Consider the following 13,483-nt stretch of genomic DNA (forward strand, 5'->3'; position numbering starts at 1 on the left):
TCCGGAATGGACAAGTCATGTGCCAGTTTGGGGCTTGGTTTTCTGCATCTAATCTGAGGGCTTTGGGCTTGGTGGGCCCCGTGGGCTTATTCTGTTTGCATTTTCTGTAGTTCTGAGCTTTTAGGGTCTGTCTTAGAGTAGCTTTATGGCCCACATTGATCACCCTTAAAGGAAGACGAAGTAAGGCAGAGGGGACCCCCTACCAGTTTCGCGCAAGTGAAGGCCCTGCGCAGCAGGGGCGGGGCAGGGAGAGCCGCGGGGCTGTTGGTCCTACTGTGCTGCCGCGGCCCCTGGGTGCGTGCACTGACTGGGGTGGGCAGCTCCCGGCGCCTGGGGGCCCCCACGTCCAGCTGTGTGGTCCAGGCAGGTGCCTCGCCTCCTCCCGCGCGCCTCTGAGCTTGGCCAGAGCACCGTGGGTTCCTTTTCACCGTGGTGCGGAGAACGAAACAGGAGACGGTGGGAGGATTGCTGTGATCTTCTAGACCTTCTAGACCTTCTAGTGTTTCACCTAGCTCTGGCGGTGGGGCACTGCCTGGTTCTAGCGTGGCCCCTCTGACAGGAGGACCACGCCAGGGGGCCCCTCACCTCCTCACCCCTCGCCTTAGGGAGAAGAGGGTTGCTGGAGCTTTCTAGTGGGCGGCCAGCTGGCGCAGGTGAGCGCAGGAGGCAGCTGGGGGGGGGGGGGGCTCTGAGCTCCATCTGCCAGTTGGGGTGTTATAACATCCCCAGGGCTGCTGACAGCCTGTGGGGGGGACCCCGTGAGCACTCGGGGAGCCTCCACGGCCGGGACGGGGCCCGGGGCCTGGGTTTAAGGCTCCTCTGAGTGTGGCGGCCTTTTCCTTCCTTCCTTCCTTGTGGTTCTGCTGCCTCCCTTTCCCGGTCTTCCGCGGCTTCTGTCTCCCCCTCTCTCCCATTTTCTCACTTCCTTTTCTTTTTTATTATTCTTTTCTAAAAGATTTTATTTATTTATTTGAGAGAGAGTGAAAGCAAGAGAGATCACAGAGGCAGAGGGAGAAGCAGACTTGCTGCTGAGCGGGGAGCCCAATGCGGGGCTCGACCCCAGGACCCTGGGACCATGACCTGAGCCGAAGGCAGACGCTTACCCACTGAGCCACCCAGGCGCCCCTCGCTTCCGTTTCTTTCTTTGATTTTGTCAGACCAGATGCACCTTAAAAGTGCTTGTCCGTTGGAACAGCTTCAGAGGCAGCCTCGGGGGGCCCCGCTCCCCACACCCACGTCCAGGCCACAGCTCACATAGCAAGAACGTGGTTAGCGTTGGGTGGAAAACATTCCCTGTGGGCACCTGCTGCTGTCCTGGGGTGGGGTGTGGGGGGTACCCAGCCACCAGCCACCCTCTCCCAGGACCTTTACTGGCCCCACCAAGGTCTCTGAAACAAGAGCCCCCTCTGCATCTGGCCGCAGGAGAGCTGGCTCTGCGCCCTTCCCGCAGCAGCTCGAGGGCTCCTGGCAGCTCCCTTCCACCCTGGGGTCTGGTTTTGGGGTTCCCTTCACAGCAAGTCAGATCGCCTTCCAGCTGGAGGGCTCTGCCTTCCCTGCCTTCCCCCGGCTCCTGCCCAAGGGCCTGGACCAACTCTGTACTTGGAGGAGGAGGGGTGCGGTTGTTGGGGGGACGCTCCCTGCTTGTTTCTCCACCTGGGAGACACTTCCTCCCCCTTCTTTCCGGGTTGGCTGCTGGGGAAGGTGAAGGAGCCGGGGCGCTGCCAAGTGCCGAGTGGGCTTGTTCTGAAGCTGACGGAGCACCTGGCCCTCCGGGCGCTGGTGGTTCTCCCTTTCTTGCATTTGGAGGGGTTTCTGCACCTGGGCTTCCAGGGACATAGGGAGTGACCAGTGACAGGGACTCGGGGGCTGCCCAGGTGCACACGCGCTCACATCTACCCCATGGCCCTGGTGAGAAGGCGGATCTGGGGGTGAGCTGGCCTGGCCTCTTTTTTTTTTTTTTTTTTTTAAAGATTTTATTTATTTGTTTGACAGAGAGAGACCACAAGCAGGCAGAGAGGCAGGCAGAGAGAGAGAGAGAGAGGGAAGCAGGCTCCCTGCTGAGCAGAGAGCCCGATGCGGGACTCGATCCCAGGACCCTGAGACATGACCTGAGCCGAAGGCAGCGGCTTAGCCCACTGAGCCACCCAGGTGCCCCAGCCTGGCCTCTCTTTGCCCCCCGCTGTCGTTCCGTGTACCCCTTGCCCGGTGTGTATTGCCTTTGGAACCCAGGCCTGAGTGGCCCGGCCTGGGGGTTTCAACCCGTGGACTGGACATTGGTTCTTTTCCGTGGTCTCCAGAAACATCTCTGTTTTTTGTTTTTACCGGCTTGGGCACAGAGCAGCCAGAATTCTCACGTTCATTCCTTCAGGTCACAACAGGAACTTGCTTGTTCCGGGGACTGAAGACGGAGAAGGATGCCTTCCCTGGGGTCATGTGTCTGTGGCGGCCTTGGCTCCGGAGCCGGCCGGACAGCCTGCAGGCCACCTGCCCTCTGCTCCCGGCCTGGCCCCGGCGGCTCCTCCTCTCAGCTCCCCCGGAGGAGCGGGGACGGAGCGGAGAACCAAGAAACCGTGGGAGCCTGTGTGTGAAGGGTGGGACTGAAGGCTGAGCGTGGGGTGCTGGAGGGAGGGAATGGCCGTTTCTGGGTCTCCGGCGACGGCTGCTCTGAACTCGTGGCTCAGACAGAGGCCGGCATGGGACACAGCCGGTTGTCACCCCTACGCCCCCACTCCCTGCCTAGAGCCCTGCCTGCCCGCCTGCCCAGTGACCCCCAGCCCCCCGGCTCAGCAAACACCTAGCCCTGCTTGAGAAGCTCCCAGTAGCCCTGGGTGGCTGGGCTTTGCAGCGATCAGTGCCACTTAGTCCCCCCTGGCGGGGGAGGCAGGCATGGCTTTCCTCGCTGCTCATCACAGCCAGGCCACCATACATGGTCACGGCTCCCGCACAGTGACTCACCCCCAGGAGGCTGATGTCACAGAACAGCGAGAGCCCGTGAGGGGCTGCAGAAACCTGGGGGCCGGGAGCCCCAAAGTGTCATTGTCCCCTGCCCGGAAGCAGCCTGGGGCAGTCCTGAGCAGACCCAGGCCTCCGATGCCGGGTGGGGGCCTGCCGTCCCAGGAGGGGGGTGTTGGCTTTTACTTTGAAACTGGGTCTTTCTTGAACCGAGGGCCTGCTGTTTTCCCTGTAAAATGCTGGTCCGAGCTCTACTCTGGTGTGGTGCTGGGGAGGAGAGAGCTGTTTCAGATACTTATTTAGTCATGGCTTGTGGTGGTTCGTGATTATTTGGCACCGGGCCATGGAATTTTTCTGAGCATTTTCACTTGAGACAGTTGTAGGATTTCCAGGCATTAAGTGAGGCCTTTGACAGCGAAACCGGCCAACCCGGTGGCTCTCGGGGTCAGGGGCCAGAGTTCACTCTTCCTCCCGGGACAGCCTGGAGAGGTTGCTGGAGGCAGAGGACGCCCCAGCATCATGCAGTCCCCTGAGCCTATGAATCAGAGAGAGAGAGAGAGAGAGAGAGATCTGCCCCCAAGGGTGGGACTTTGCCAGAGCCCTGTGGGCGCCGCAGGAGAGGGCCGATTCCTGAAGCGCTGGGAGAGGGAGCATCTGTCTTCCCAGATACACATCTTACCTGTGCTTGACAGAATGAGGAAAAAAAAACAAAATGGAAAGGTTTACATCAAGCCAAATGTATCAGGTTGAAAGATCTGGCCTCCTAAGATTATGTCATGCATTCTTTTTGTAAACGATGTTAAACTGACCACGTCTTTTCTTTTTTAACGCTCACCATCATCAGGGTTTTCTGTGTGTTTTTGGACTTTAAAATGTTGTTACCTGGCAAGACACAAGTTGGCTGTTTTCTGTTGGTCCCTCAGTGCTTTTGGTTTTTGGAACGTTGCTGGCCAGTAAACCCAGGGATCTCGGAGCCGCTGGTCAGCCTTGGCTTGCAGAGGGAATCTGGAGGGATCAACCCTCCATGGTTTTCCTTCTCGCGTTCTCCGTTGCGTTTCTCACCCGGGAGTTCGGGGGTTGCCTGCCGGGCGGGCTGGCGTCCTCTCTCTGTGCTAACTCGGAGGCCCTCCGGCTTTCCGCAGCCATGGATTTCCCCCAGCACAGCCAGCACGTCTTGGAGCAGCTGAACCAGCAGCGGCAGCTGGGACTGTTGTGTGACTGCACTTTCGTCGTGGACGGTGTTGACTTCAAAGCCCATAAGGCAGTTCTGGCGGCCTGCAGCGAGTACTTCAAGATGCTCTTCGTGGACCAGAAGGACGTGGTACACCTGGACATCAGTAACGCGGCAGGTACCCCGTGGGGTCCAGGGCCACGTTTGCGGAGGCTTGGAGGCTGTGGCTGGGTCTGTGCCATGCACGGCCCTCCTGACATTCCTGATGTGGCCCCTGCCCTCCTGGTGGGGAGCTGTGGGCTGCACCAGGCCTCCCATAGGGAACCCAGGCCATGAGAGTATGGGCACCGAGTTCCTTCCACCTTCGAGGGGCCTGTTTTGACAGGGACCTGGGTGGTAAGAGGAGAACTGACAGGAAGGACTCGTGGTAAGCTCTGGGCTGGAGTGTACCCAGGATAGGCTCATTGGGAGGGACAGAGAAGGGGTGCGCTCTTCCCAGCCCCGACCCCTTCCCATGGTCGAGTCCGTCCTGCACCCTTACCCCCGTGCTGACCATGATGGGGATGGCCATGGCTGCAGCTTGGAGGGGTGTCAGGAAGACCTGGGGATTGAGAGGGAGCCCTGGTCTTGGATTTGGCTCTTAACCCAGAATGGCAGGACCTGCCATGAGAAGGTCAGGGCGAGGTGGTGTTCCCCCAGTTTTACAGATATGGAAACTGAGGCCCAGAGGGGTCAGTGACTAGCTTGGAGGTCAGATAGTTGTGACAGAGCCCCCCTGAGAGCCAGTGCTGACACCCTCAGTGGGGGGGGTGCTGGCTGAGCAGTAGAGAGTATCCTCGGGGGAGGGGATGCATTCACACCACTGTCCTCTGTGCGGGGAGGGTGTTTACACTCTCAGTCCTCCGTTCACACCTTCTGTGCAGCGCGGGCATTCATACTATCTCCATGTAGAGTGGCGTTCACATTGTCTGTCTCTGTGGAGAGCGGGTGTTCACACTGTCCATCTCTGTGCAGAGCAGGCGTTCACACTGTCTGTCTTCATGCAGGGCAGGCGTTCACACTGTCTCCGTGCAGAGCGGGCATTCACACTGTCTCTGTGCAGAGCGGGCGTTCACACTGTCTCTGTGCAGGGCGGGCGTTCACACTGTCTGTCTCCGTGCAGGGCAGGCGTTCACACTGTCTCCGTGCAGAGCGGGCGTTCACACTGTCTGTCTCTGTGCAGAGCGGGCATTCACACTGTCTCTGTGCAGAGCGGGCGTTCACACTGTCTCCGTGCATAGCGGGCATTCACACTGTCTGTCTCTGTGGAGAGCGGGCGTTCATACCCTGTCCTCTGTGTTGAGTGAGCATTCACACCTGCTGTCCTCCATGCGGGGTGGCCGTCCCCACCTCTGCCCTCTGTGGGGGTACTTCAGAGGCTGTGGTCTGGGCCCCAGTATGGGAGAGGGGGCGCTGCTGGCCCTGCCACTCTGCTTTCCACAGATCCCCGGGTCCTGCTGCCGAGTGGGGTGGCTGGGCCGGCTGCCAGTGCCAGGCCTTGAGGCAGGTCCGTGATGGCCGTCTGTGTCCTTGGCAGGCCTGGGCCAGGTGCTGGAGTTCATGTACACGGCCAAGCTGAGCCTGAGCGCCGAGAACGTGGACGACGTGCTGGCCGTGGCCAGCTTTCTGCAGATGCGGGACATCATCGCAGCCTGCCATGCCCTCAAGTCCCTCGCGGAGCCGGACGCCAGCCCCGGGGAGAGCGCGGTGGCCTCGGCCGCGGAAGGTAAGAGGATCGGCAGGCTGTTCCTGAGCATGCGGCTTTGGGTGGGGTGTTGCCTCTGACTCTCTGTTTCCTCTCTCTGGGCTTCGGTTTCTTACCTGGCTTTGCTGCTAGTGAGAGTCTCGGGAAGGCCTTCAGAGGGGCCAGTCTGCCTCTCCCTTCCCCACCTTTTACCTGCTTGCTTGCTTTGTGCTCTGCTGCCCCGCAGAGCTGGGGGCATGCCTGGCCCAGGCCTCTGCACACGGGGGTCAACCCTCCGGCAGCCCCTCCCCTCTCCTGCCCTTCCTGACACTGGGCATGGCCAGATTCTCATGGTACCCTTTGCAGAGAACCCCGCTCCCCTCCTAAGCGTTGACTCTGATGAGTGATATTGTTTTGCGTGTGAGGTATGCTCCTGATCAGCATGGGAGCCCCACGGGAGTGGGAGCCCCACGGGAGTGGTAGGTAGGCCTGGTGATCCTGGGCCTGGCCGGCAGCCTGGTGTGTGGAACAGGTACCCCGGGAACAGACGGGCGAACCACTCTATAGCAGTATCCCCAGGGAGGATCTGGAAGAGCGAGCAAGTGTGGGGCCTCCTCACCCCTCCAGGTGGTGGGCACGTGATGGGAAATGGCAGGTCTGTCCTGTTCCATCTCCAGGAGGAGACAAGAGAGCCAAAGAGGAGAAGGCGGCTGCCCCCACACTGAGCGAGCTGGACCCCGCCGGCAGCGGTCCACCCGCGGGCCTGGGCAGGGAGCCCAAAGAGGAGCGAGGTGGCCAGGCCGAGACCACGGCCAGTGGTGAGCTGTGGCACCGAGGGCCCAGCCATCCGTCCCATCCCCTCCCCGCAGCCTGGGCCCTGGTGCAGCGAGTGGCTTCCTCGGAGGGCTCCTGGGGTGGGGAGGCAGGGCGGCACTGACCGCTGCTCCCTTTGAGCTCTCGTCACCCAGAGTGACCTGTTCGCACCGGGGCACCTGCTCCAGCCAGAGCAGAGGCATAAGCAGCCCGAGTTGGGGTGTGCTGGGCCCTCATCCTGGGCCTCAGCCACTGCTGGGCACCTGGATGGCAGGCCCTGATCCCGCCTCCCATGTTTCCATGCCACACCCAGGGGCCGAGCAGACGGAGAAGGCTGATGCCCCCCGGGAGCCGCCCCCTGTGGAGCCGAAGCCTGACCCAACGAGTAGCATGGCAGCCGCAGAGGCAGAGGCTGTGTTGTCAGAGAGCTCGGAGCAAGGTATCCTGCCCCCAGCCGGCCCGGTAGCTGGCACTCACCTGTCCCCCCGCCGGTTCCCCCCCAGACCCCTCTACGGATCCCACAGTGAGTCCCGCTTTAGCTTTGGGCCCAAGTCTGGCCTCTGGTTCTCAGGGATGCACCCGGCCGTGCTTCTGCTAGCCCGGGGGACACAGGCCCCCTCAGAGCAGCCCACAGCACCCTCCCCGGCCAGTGCTGCGCGGGCTTGTCTGCGGAGGGGACCCAGCGGGCCCCTGCGGGGAGTCCCCGGTCAGAGGGCGGCGGAGACCGGACCCCTGCCTCTTGCTGGCTCTGAGGGCACCGCGTGTGGAGGCAGGTTCTCGCCCTCCCAAGCGCCTCAGTGTCTGCCCTTCTCGAGGCAGAAATGGAGGTGGAGCCGGCCAGGAAAGGAGAAGAGCGGGAGGAGGAGGGCGCGGCCGAGGTCAAGGAAGAGGGGCCGCCGCTGGAGAAGGGGGAGGCCCCAGAGGAGAGCGAGGAGTCGGCCAGCACGGACTCCGGCCACGAGCTGGGCCCCGAGGCCCGGGGCCTGCGCTCCGGCACCTACGGCGACCGCACGGAGTCCAAGGCCTACGGCTCGGTCATCCACAAGTGTGAGGTGCGGCCCTCCCTGCGCCCCCCGCCCCGCTCCTCCGCCGCCGCCCACTGCGGGTCCCTGACGCCCCCGCCCCCACCCCCGCAGGACTGCGGGAAGGAGTTCACCCACACCGGCAACTTCAAGCGGCACATCCGCATCCACACGGGCGAGAAGCCCTTCTCGTGCCGGGAGTGCAGCAAGGCCTTCTCGGACCCGGCCGCCTGCAAGGCCCACGAGAAGACCCACAGGTGCGCCGCGCCCCCCCAACTCCCCCCACCACCCCACCCGCCCCCCCCCCCAGCCCCGCGACGCTCCCCTCCCTGTGGCCCTGTGCCCCGCAGCCCGCTGAAGCCGTACGGCTGCGAGGAGTGCGGCAAGAGCTACCGGCTCATCAGCCTGCTGAACCTGCACAAGAAGCGGCACTCGGGCGAGGCGCGCTACCGCTGCGAGGACTGCGGCAAGCTCTTCACCACGTCGGGCAACCTGAAGCGCCACCAGCTGGTGCACAGCGGCGAGAAGCCCTACCAGTGCGACTACTGCGGCCGCTCGTTCTCCGACCCCACGTCCAAGATGCGCCACCTGGAGACGCACGACACCGACAAGGAGCACAAGTGCCCGCACTGCGACAAGAAGTTCAACCAGGTGTGCGCGCCCTCGGGGGCGGGGCGGCGCCGGTGGGGGACGGGAGGGGGCTGGGGGGTGGCGGAGGGGGAGTTGGGGGGGCTGGAGGGGTGGGGGAGATGAGAGGGGGCTGGTGGGGTGGGATAGGGGTAGAGTCCTCGAGCCCCGACGCCAGGGACGCACGGGTGGAGGCGGGACGAGGGCCCTGGAGACCCCGAGTATGGGCGGGTCTCCGCGCGCCATGCGGCGGGGCGGCCCCTCTGACCCCCGCCCGGGCGCAGGTGGGGAATCTGAAGGCTCACCTGAAGATCCACATCGCCGACGGGCCCCTCAAGTGCCGGGAGTGTGGGAAGCAGTTCACCACCTCAGGTAGGGCGGGACCCCCGCGCCCCGCCCCTCCGGCACCCCCGCCCCGCCCCCCTCGCTCCCGGCCCCGCAGTGCCTCAGGCGGGCCCTCCCCGCCTCTCCCACAGGGAACCTGAAGCGGCACCTGCGGATCCACAGCGGGGAGAAGCCGTACGTGTGCGTCCACTGCCAGCGGCAGTTCGCCGACCCCGGCGCCCTGCAGCGGCACGTCCGCATCCACACGGGTGGGTGAGCGGCCCCGGGGCGGGGGCAGGGCGCGCGGGGAGGCACGGGGAGGCGTGGGTGCCGACGGCCTCTCCTGCCGCCCGTCCCCAGGCGAGAAGCCGTGCCAGTGCGTGATGTGCGGCAAGGCCTTCACCCAGGCCAGCTCCCTGATCGCGCACGTGCGCCAGCACACCGGGGAGAAGCCCTACGTCTGCGAGCGCTGCGGCAAGAGGTCCCGCCCCGCCCCCGGCCCCCGGCCCCCGGCCCCCGGCCCCGGGTCCCCTCCTAGAGTTTGGATGGGACGGGTGGGGGGGGGGGCAAGTGCGGCCCCGGCCCAGGCCTAGCTCCCTGGGTCCGCCCCGATCTAGGAGAGGCGGCGGGAGGCCCCACCCAGCTCCCCGGCCCCCCACCCCAACCCTCCCCGCCGGACTCGGGCAGTTGGGTGCCAGCCCCTCCCCCTGCCGCCCTCAGATTTGTCCAGTCCAGCCAGTTGGCCAATCACATCCGCCACCACGACAACATTCGCCCGCACAAGTGCAGTGTGTGCAGCAAGGCCTTCGTGAACGTGGGGGACCTGTCCAAGCACATCATCATCCACACCGGTGAGCTCGCGCCCGCCTGCCTCATCTGGCCCTTGTTCTTGGGGGCGGGCTGGGGGGAAGGGAGGTCCCTCCAGAGCCCAGCCTTGGGTGCCAGTCCTTGCTGCCGGGGGCGTGGGAGGTTGTTTCAATGAGGACCCCATTTTCCTAGTTTCCAGAAGGCGCGGTGGCCACTGGAGGCTCCTGGGCAGCCCCGGTGGCCGCCCCAGAGCACTTGCTGCTGGAAGAGACAGGGCTCTGGGGGAGCTGGAGGCCACTGAGGTCCTCCCCCCCCCCCTCCAACGGCAGGCGAGAACCTTGCCTTCCCCCCCAGGAGAGAAGCCTTACCTGTGTGACAAGTGCGGTCGTGGCTTCAACCGGGTGGACAACCTGCGTTCCCACGTGAAGACTGTGCACCAGGGCAAGGCGGGCATCAAAATCCTGGAGCCCGAGGAGGGGGGTGAGGTCAGTGTGGTCACCGTGGATGACATGGTCACGCTGGCCACCGAGGCACTGGCGGCAACGGCCGTCACTCAGCTCACAGGTGCGGGCCGCGGGCCGCTGGGGGGGGGGGTCACGGGCAGCGAGCCTCCCACGATGGGGCAGGTGCTTGAGGCCCCACGAACTTTGCCCGCAGTGGTACCAGTGGGGGCCGCGGTGACCGCCGATGAGACGGAAGTCCTTAAGGCCGAGATTAGCAAAGCTGTGAAGCAAGTACAGGAGGAAGGTGAGGGGGCCGCCCGGGGCCTGAAAACTGGTGCCCCCTCCCCCAACAGAGGGCTCTCCCCAGCCTGACCACGGCCTTTACCTCCCACAGACCCCAACACCCACATCCTCTATGCCTGCGACTCCTGCGGGGACAAGTTCCTGGATGCAAACAGCCTGGCCCAGCACGTGCGGATCCACACGGCCCAGGCACTCGTCATGTTCCAGACGGATGCGGACTTCTACCAGCAGTACGGGCCCGGCAGCGCGTGGCCGGCCGGGCAGGTGCTGCAGGCTGGGGAGCTGGTCTTCCGCCCTCGGGATGGGGCCGATGGCCAGCCCGCTCTGGCAGAGACGCCCCCCACAGCCCCTGAATGTCCGCCGCCTGCTGAGTGAGCAGGCGTCCCTCCTTGTGACTGTTTATTTAAGGATGGATGGCCCCCTGGATCTGAGAGGGGTGGCCCCGTTCCCTAGAGAATAAATTTGATTATTTTCTAATGCCGCCTAGAGCTCCCTGTGGGGATGTGGGGGGGGAGCTAGCAAAGCTGTGGCCAATGCCACGGAAGGGCTGCTCCACCCAGGTACTAGCTGGCACCGACCTGTTTCCCGGCCAAGCCAGGCTGTCCCTCCCACAGAATGGTACTGGTGACTCTGGACCCGTCTGGAGAAAGAACTGGCTTCCTTGTCCTGAGTCGGGGTCTGGGCAGCACGCTCGGGGCCGGAGAGACTGTGGCTCCACGTACCCCGTCCCCTCATCCGGTCTCCTCCTTGGGCTTCTCACCTGTTCAGCTTCAGGACCTGAGCTCCCCTCTCCGCCACGGAGCACAGCTGTGACCCTGCTGTGACCCAGTGGGGTTAGCTTACCAGGATCCAGGCACCCAGAGGGCCCAGCTCAGAAGCCCATTCAGCCAGAGCAAGGTAGGCAGAGAGCCAGGCCCGCCAGGCCACGGGCCCAGTTCTGTTGGGCTTGGGGAAGCAGGAGGGCTTCACACTCACTTCACAGGATCAAGGCCAAGCCTGTGCCCCACTCTCCTGGGAACATTGATTTGCCGTGAACCGATGGAAGTCTGCGACCAGGCTGAGGGTCAGAAACATATGGCCAGGAGCTTTGATGGGGAAGGTGGGGGACACAGCCAGCAGGGGCCGTGGAACAGCTCATCCTTAACCCTCTCGGCAGGGAGAGCGGACGCCGTCTCTGCCCCTCTGGTTTGCTCCGAGCAGCTGTAATCCCTGAGAGCCTCATGATTATCTCAAGTGAGACCATCAACTCTGTGGTCCCTGTCTCCACTCCCCGCCCTGGCTGTAGTGGGTCCAGCTGCAGGGGAAGCCGGGCCCGGTAGCCCCATCCTCCTTGCTGGCACTGGGCCTAGCTGTGCCTCCGCTGCTGCCGGGCCAGCCTGCTCCAGACCCGCACGAGGAAGGGGCAAAGAGCCAAGACACCAAAGTTTGTCTATGAGGTTTCTGCGTTTGCCTGGCAGGTGGTTTCCTCCCCCACCCCGACTTTGAAGTGCCTTCCACGTTACCTGAGAACAAATAAGTTCAGTCTGTGGCAGAAACCTCTTGTACAAGAGAACACGCCGCTTGGGGAGGATTAAGTGGCAGGAAGGGAGCAGGTCCCATGGACAGACTTGGGGAGGGAAACAGAAGTGGGATGAGGGCCAGGTGTTCCTGTAAGCGAAGGACGCATGGTTGTCTCACTCAAGTGACAATCACATCCACACGTGTTTTGTATTTTTTAATAAAGTTTGTAATCCAATGGACACACAAAACAAAACTGCGCTGAGAAAACCAGTTTCATAAATTAATAAGTGTTAGGAAGTTGGGGGGGGGGTCAAGGTAACAGAGGGGAAGCCAGTCTTTTTTGTACAGTCTTCTGTGTGTGTGTGAGACACTTCCGAATCGCGGGGGCAGGGCCCGTGCCGTAACGAAGCGCACTTATACAAATGAGTGACAATACAAAGTCTGAGTATGAAAATAAGATTTTTCTCTGAAAACACATTTTTGGCACAGATTAAAAAAAATGTATGTCGGGGAATTTGATTTTTTAAGTCAGTATTATATATATTTATATATATTATATATTTATATATACACACATCCCAAGTTCTGCATATCCCACCAGGAAAGAAAATCCTTCTGTTTGCTCTTTCGCGATTGTGAACTGTGCATCCGGTGCTCAAAGACGGTGGCAGGAGAGTTAAGAAAGGTGACACGTCCAAACGAGCAAGGGGAAGGGCAGGGCGGGGACGAAACAACCCGAGGAAATGTTCCTGACCCCAGTGTTTCAGCAGCCGCCTGCAGTCCTGCGCACGAGTCCTCGATGTGTGTTCCAGGTTCACCGAGACATCCAGAGTATCACAGCCTGTCTTCACTGTGCAAAAGTCCGAGTCACTAATTTAGTGCAAAGGCAGTTCTGTTTTGTTTCTTAAAAACAAAAACAACAAAAAATTAATTCCACGGCCCAGTTCCTTTTCTCCCAGAAGAGGAGAGAGAAACCCAGCCCCAAGGTGTCTGCGGAGTCCATCGGTTGGCGGTCTGTCCTCGGGCTAATGTCATGTAAACACACAGGGAGCAGCACCACTGCCCGGAGGGGGACGGAGGGGTCTGTCCCCCGGAGCCTGGCGGGGGGCGGGCTCGAGGGCGAGGCTGGCGGCTGGCAGTGGAGGGTGTGCCCTTCAGCAACAGCTGCCTCCACGCGACTGGGGGGTCCGGGGTTTACTTTTTGCTGCAGAGCCTCAGGGATACACCGAGCGGCGACCACTCCGCGGCTCACACGGAGGCGATGACAATCATGAGGTGGGGAGAAATGCTGGAGATGCTGGCAAGGAGGTCGGGGGCCAGACGGGACAGGTGGCTCTCCGAGAACTCGCAGGGCGGGAAGATCTGCAGCACGTAGGCAGGCTGGAGAGGGGGACGAGAGAGAAGAGTGGGATCCCCTGTCTCCACCTCGGCCACCCCATTACCATTCTTCAGCATTTCCCACCGGGGGCCCCGAAGGGGCGCAACACACAGAGGCCGGGTGAGTCAGCTTCCCCGTCGGCTCGTGCCCCCAGGACTCTGTCCACCCGGAGGAGCCTCGCTGTCCGCAAACTACTGTCCCCCCAACTCTCCCGGGAACCTGCTCCTCAGTACAGAGCTAAACACCGCTGCGGTCTCAGCCGTGTCTCAGCTGTCCCGGGGTTAGATCCGGGATGGGCCACGGAGGCCCCACCTCTACACTCGAGTTCTCTCTCCAAAATGCCCCCCTCCTGCCGCCTCTGAGTTGGCACTGGTAGCCCAGGCCGCCCGATCAGACGGCCCGACCAGCCGAGACCGGCAC

The 13,483-nt window shown here is 62.5% G+C and overlaps 2 protein-coding genes across 5 annotated transcripts in view; one reads left to right on the forward strand and one right to left on the reverse strand.

The window, feature by feature from the left end:
- The window catches only part of ZBTB17 (zinc finger and BTB domain containing 17), a 32,402-nt gene extending 20,653 nt beyond the window's left edge, over nt 1–11,749 (forward strand). For 3 of the 4 annotated variants that reach the window (XM_046025227.1, XM_046025239.1, XM_046025247.1), the window contains 14 exons: nt 4,095–4,301; nt 5,700–5,888; nt 6,524–6,664; nt 6,973–7,098; nt 7,479–7,711; nt 7,796–7,938; nt 8,032–8,332; nt 8,593–8,680; nt 8,785–8,901; nt 8,993–9,113; nt 9,353–9,483; nt 9,794–10,003; nt 10,097–10,186; nt 10,277–11,749. In XM_046025227.1, coding sequence (XP_045881183.1) covers nt 4,095–4,301; nt 5,700–5,888; nt 6,524–6,664; nt 6,973–7,098; nt 7,479–7,711; nt 7,796–7,938; nt 8,032–8,332; nt 8,593–8,680; nt 8,785–8,901; nt 8,993–9,113; nt 9,353–9,483; nt 9,794–10,003; nt 10,097–10,186; nt 10,277–10,560 — 2,381 coding nt within the window. In that variant the 3' untranslated portion in view covers nt 10,561–11,749. The remainder of the gene's footprint in view (nt 1–4,094; nt 4,302–5,699; nt 5,889–6,523; nt 6,665–6,972; nt 7,099–7,478; nt 7,712–7,795; nt 7,939–8,031; nt 8,333–8,592; nt 8,681–8,784; nt 8,902–8,992; nt 9,114–9,352; nt 9,484–9,793; nt 10,004–10,096; nt 10,187–10,276) is intronic. The other variant, XR_006821050.1, reaches the window with a different exon arrangement.
- A 133-nt stretch (nt 11,750–11,882) lies between these two features.
- SPEN (spen family transcriptional repressor) overlaps nt 11,883–13,483 on the reverse strand; it is a 95,719-nt gene continuing 94,118 nt past the window's right edge. Inside the window, 1 exon segment of the mRNA XM_046025212.1 lies at nt 11,883–13,065. Coding sequence (XP_045881168.1) covers nt 12,934–13,065 — 132 coding nt within the window. The 3' untranslated portion in view covers nt 11,883–12,933.

Source organism: Meles meles, chromosome 1 (assembly GCF_922984935.1).
Source record: "Meles meles chromosome 1, mMelMel3.1 paternal haplotype, whole genome shotgun sequence".
Taxonomy (NCBI): domain Eukaryota; kingdom Metazoa; phylum Chordata; class Mammalia; order Carnivora; family Mustelidae; genus Meles; species Meles meles.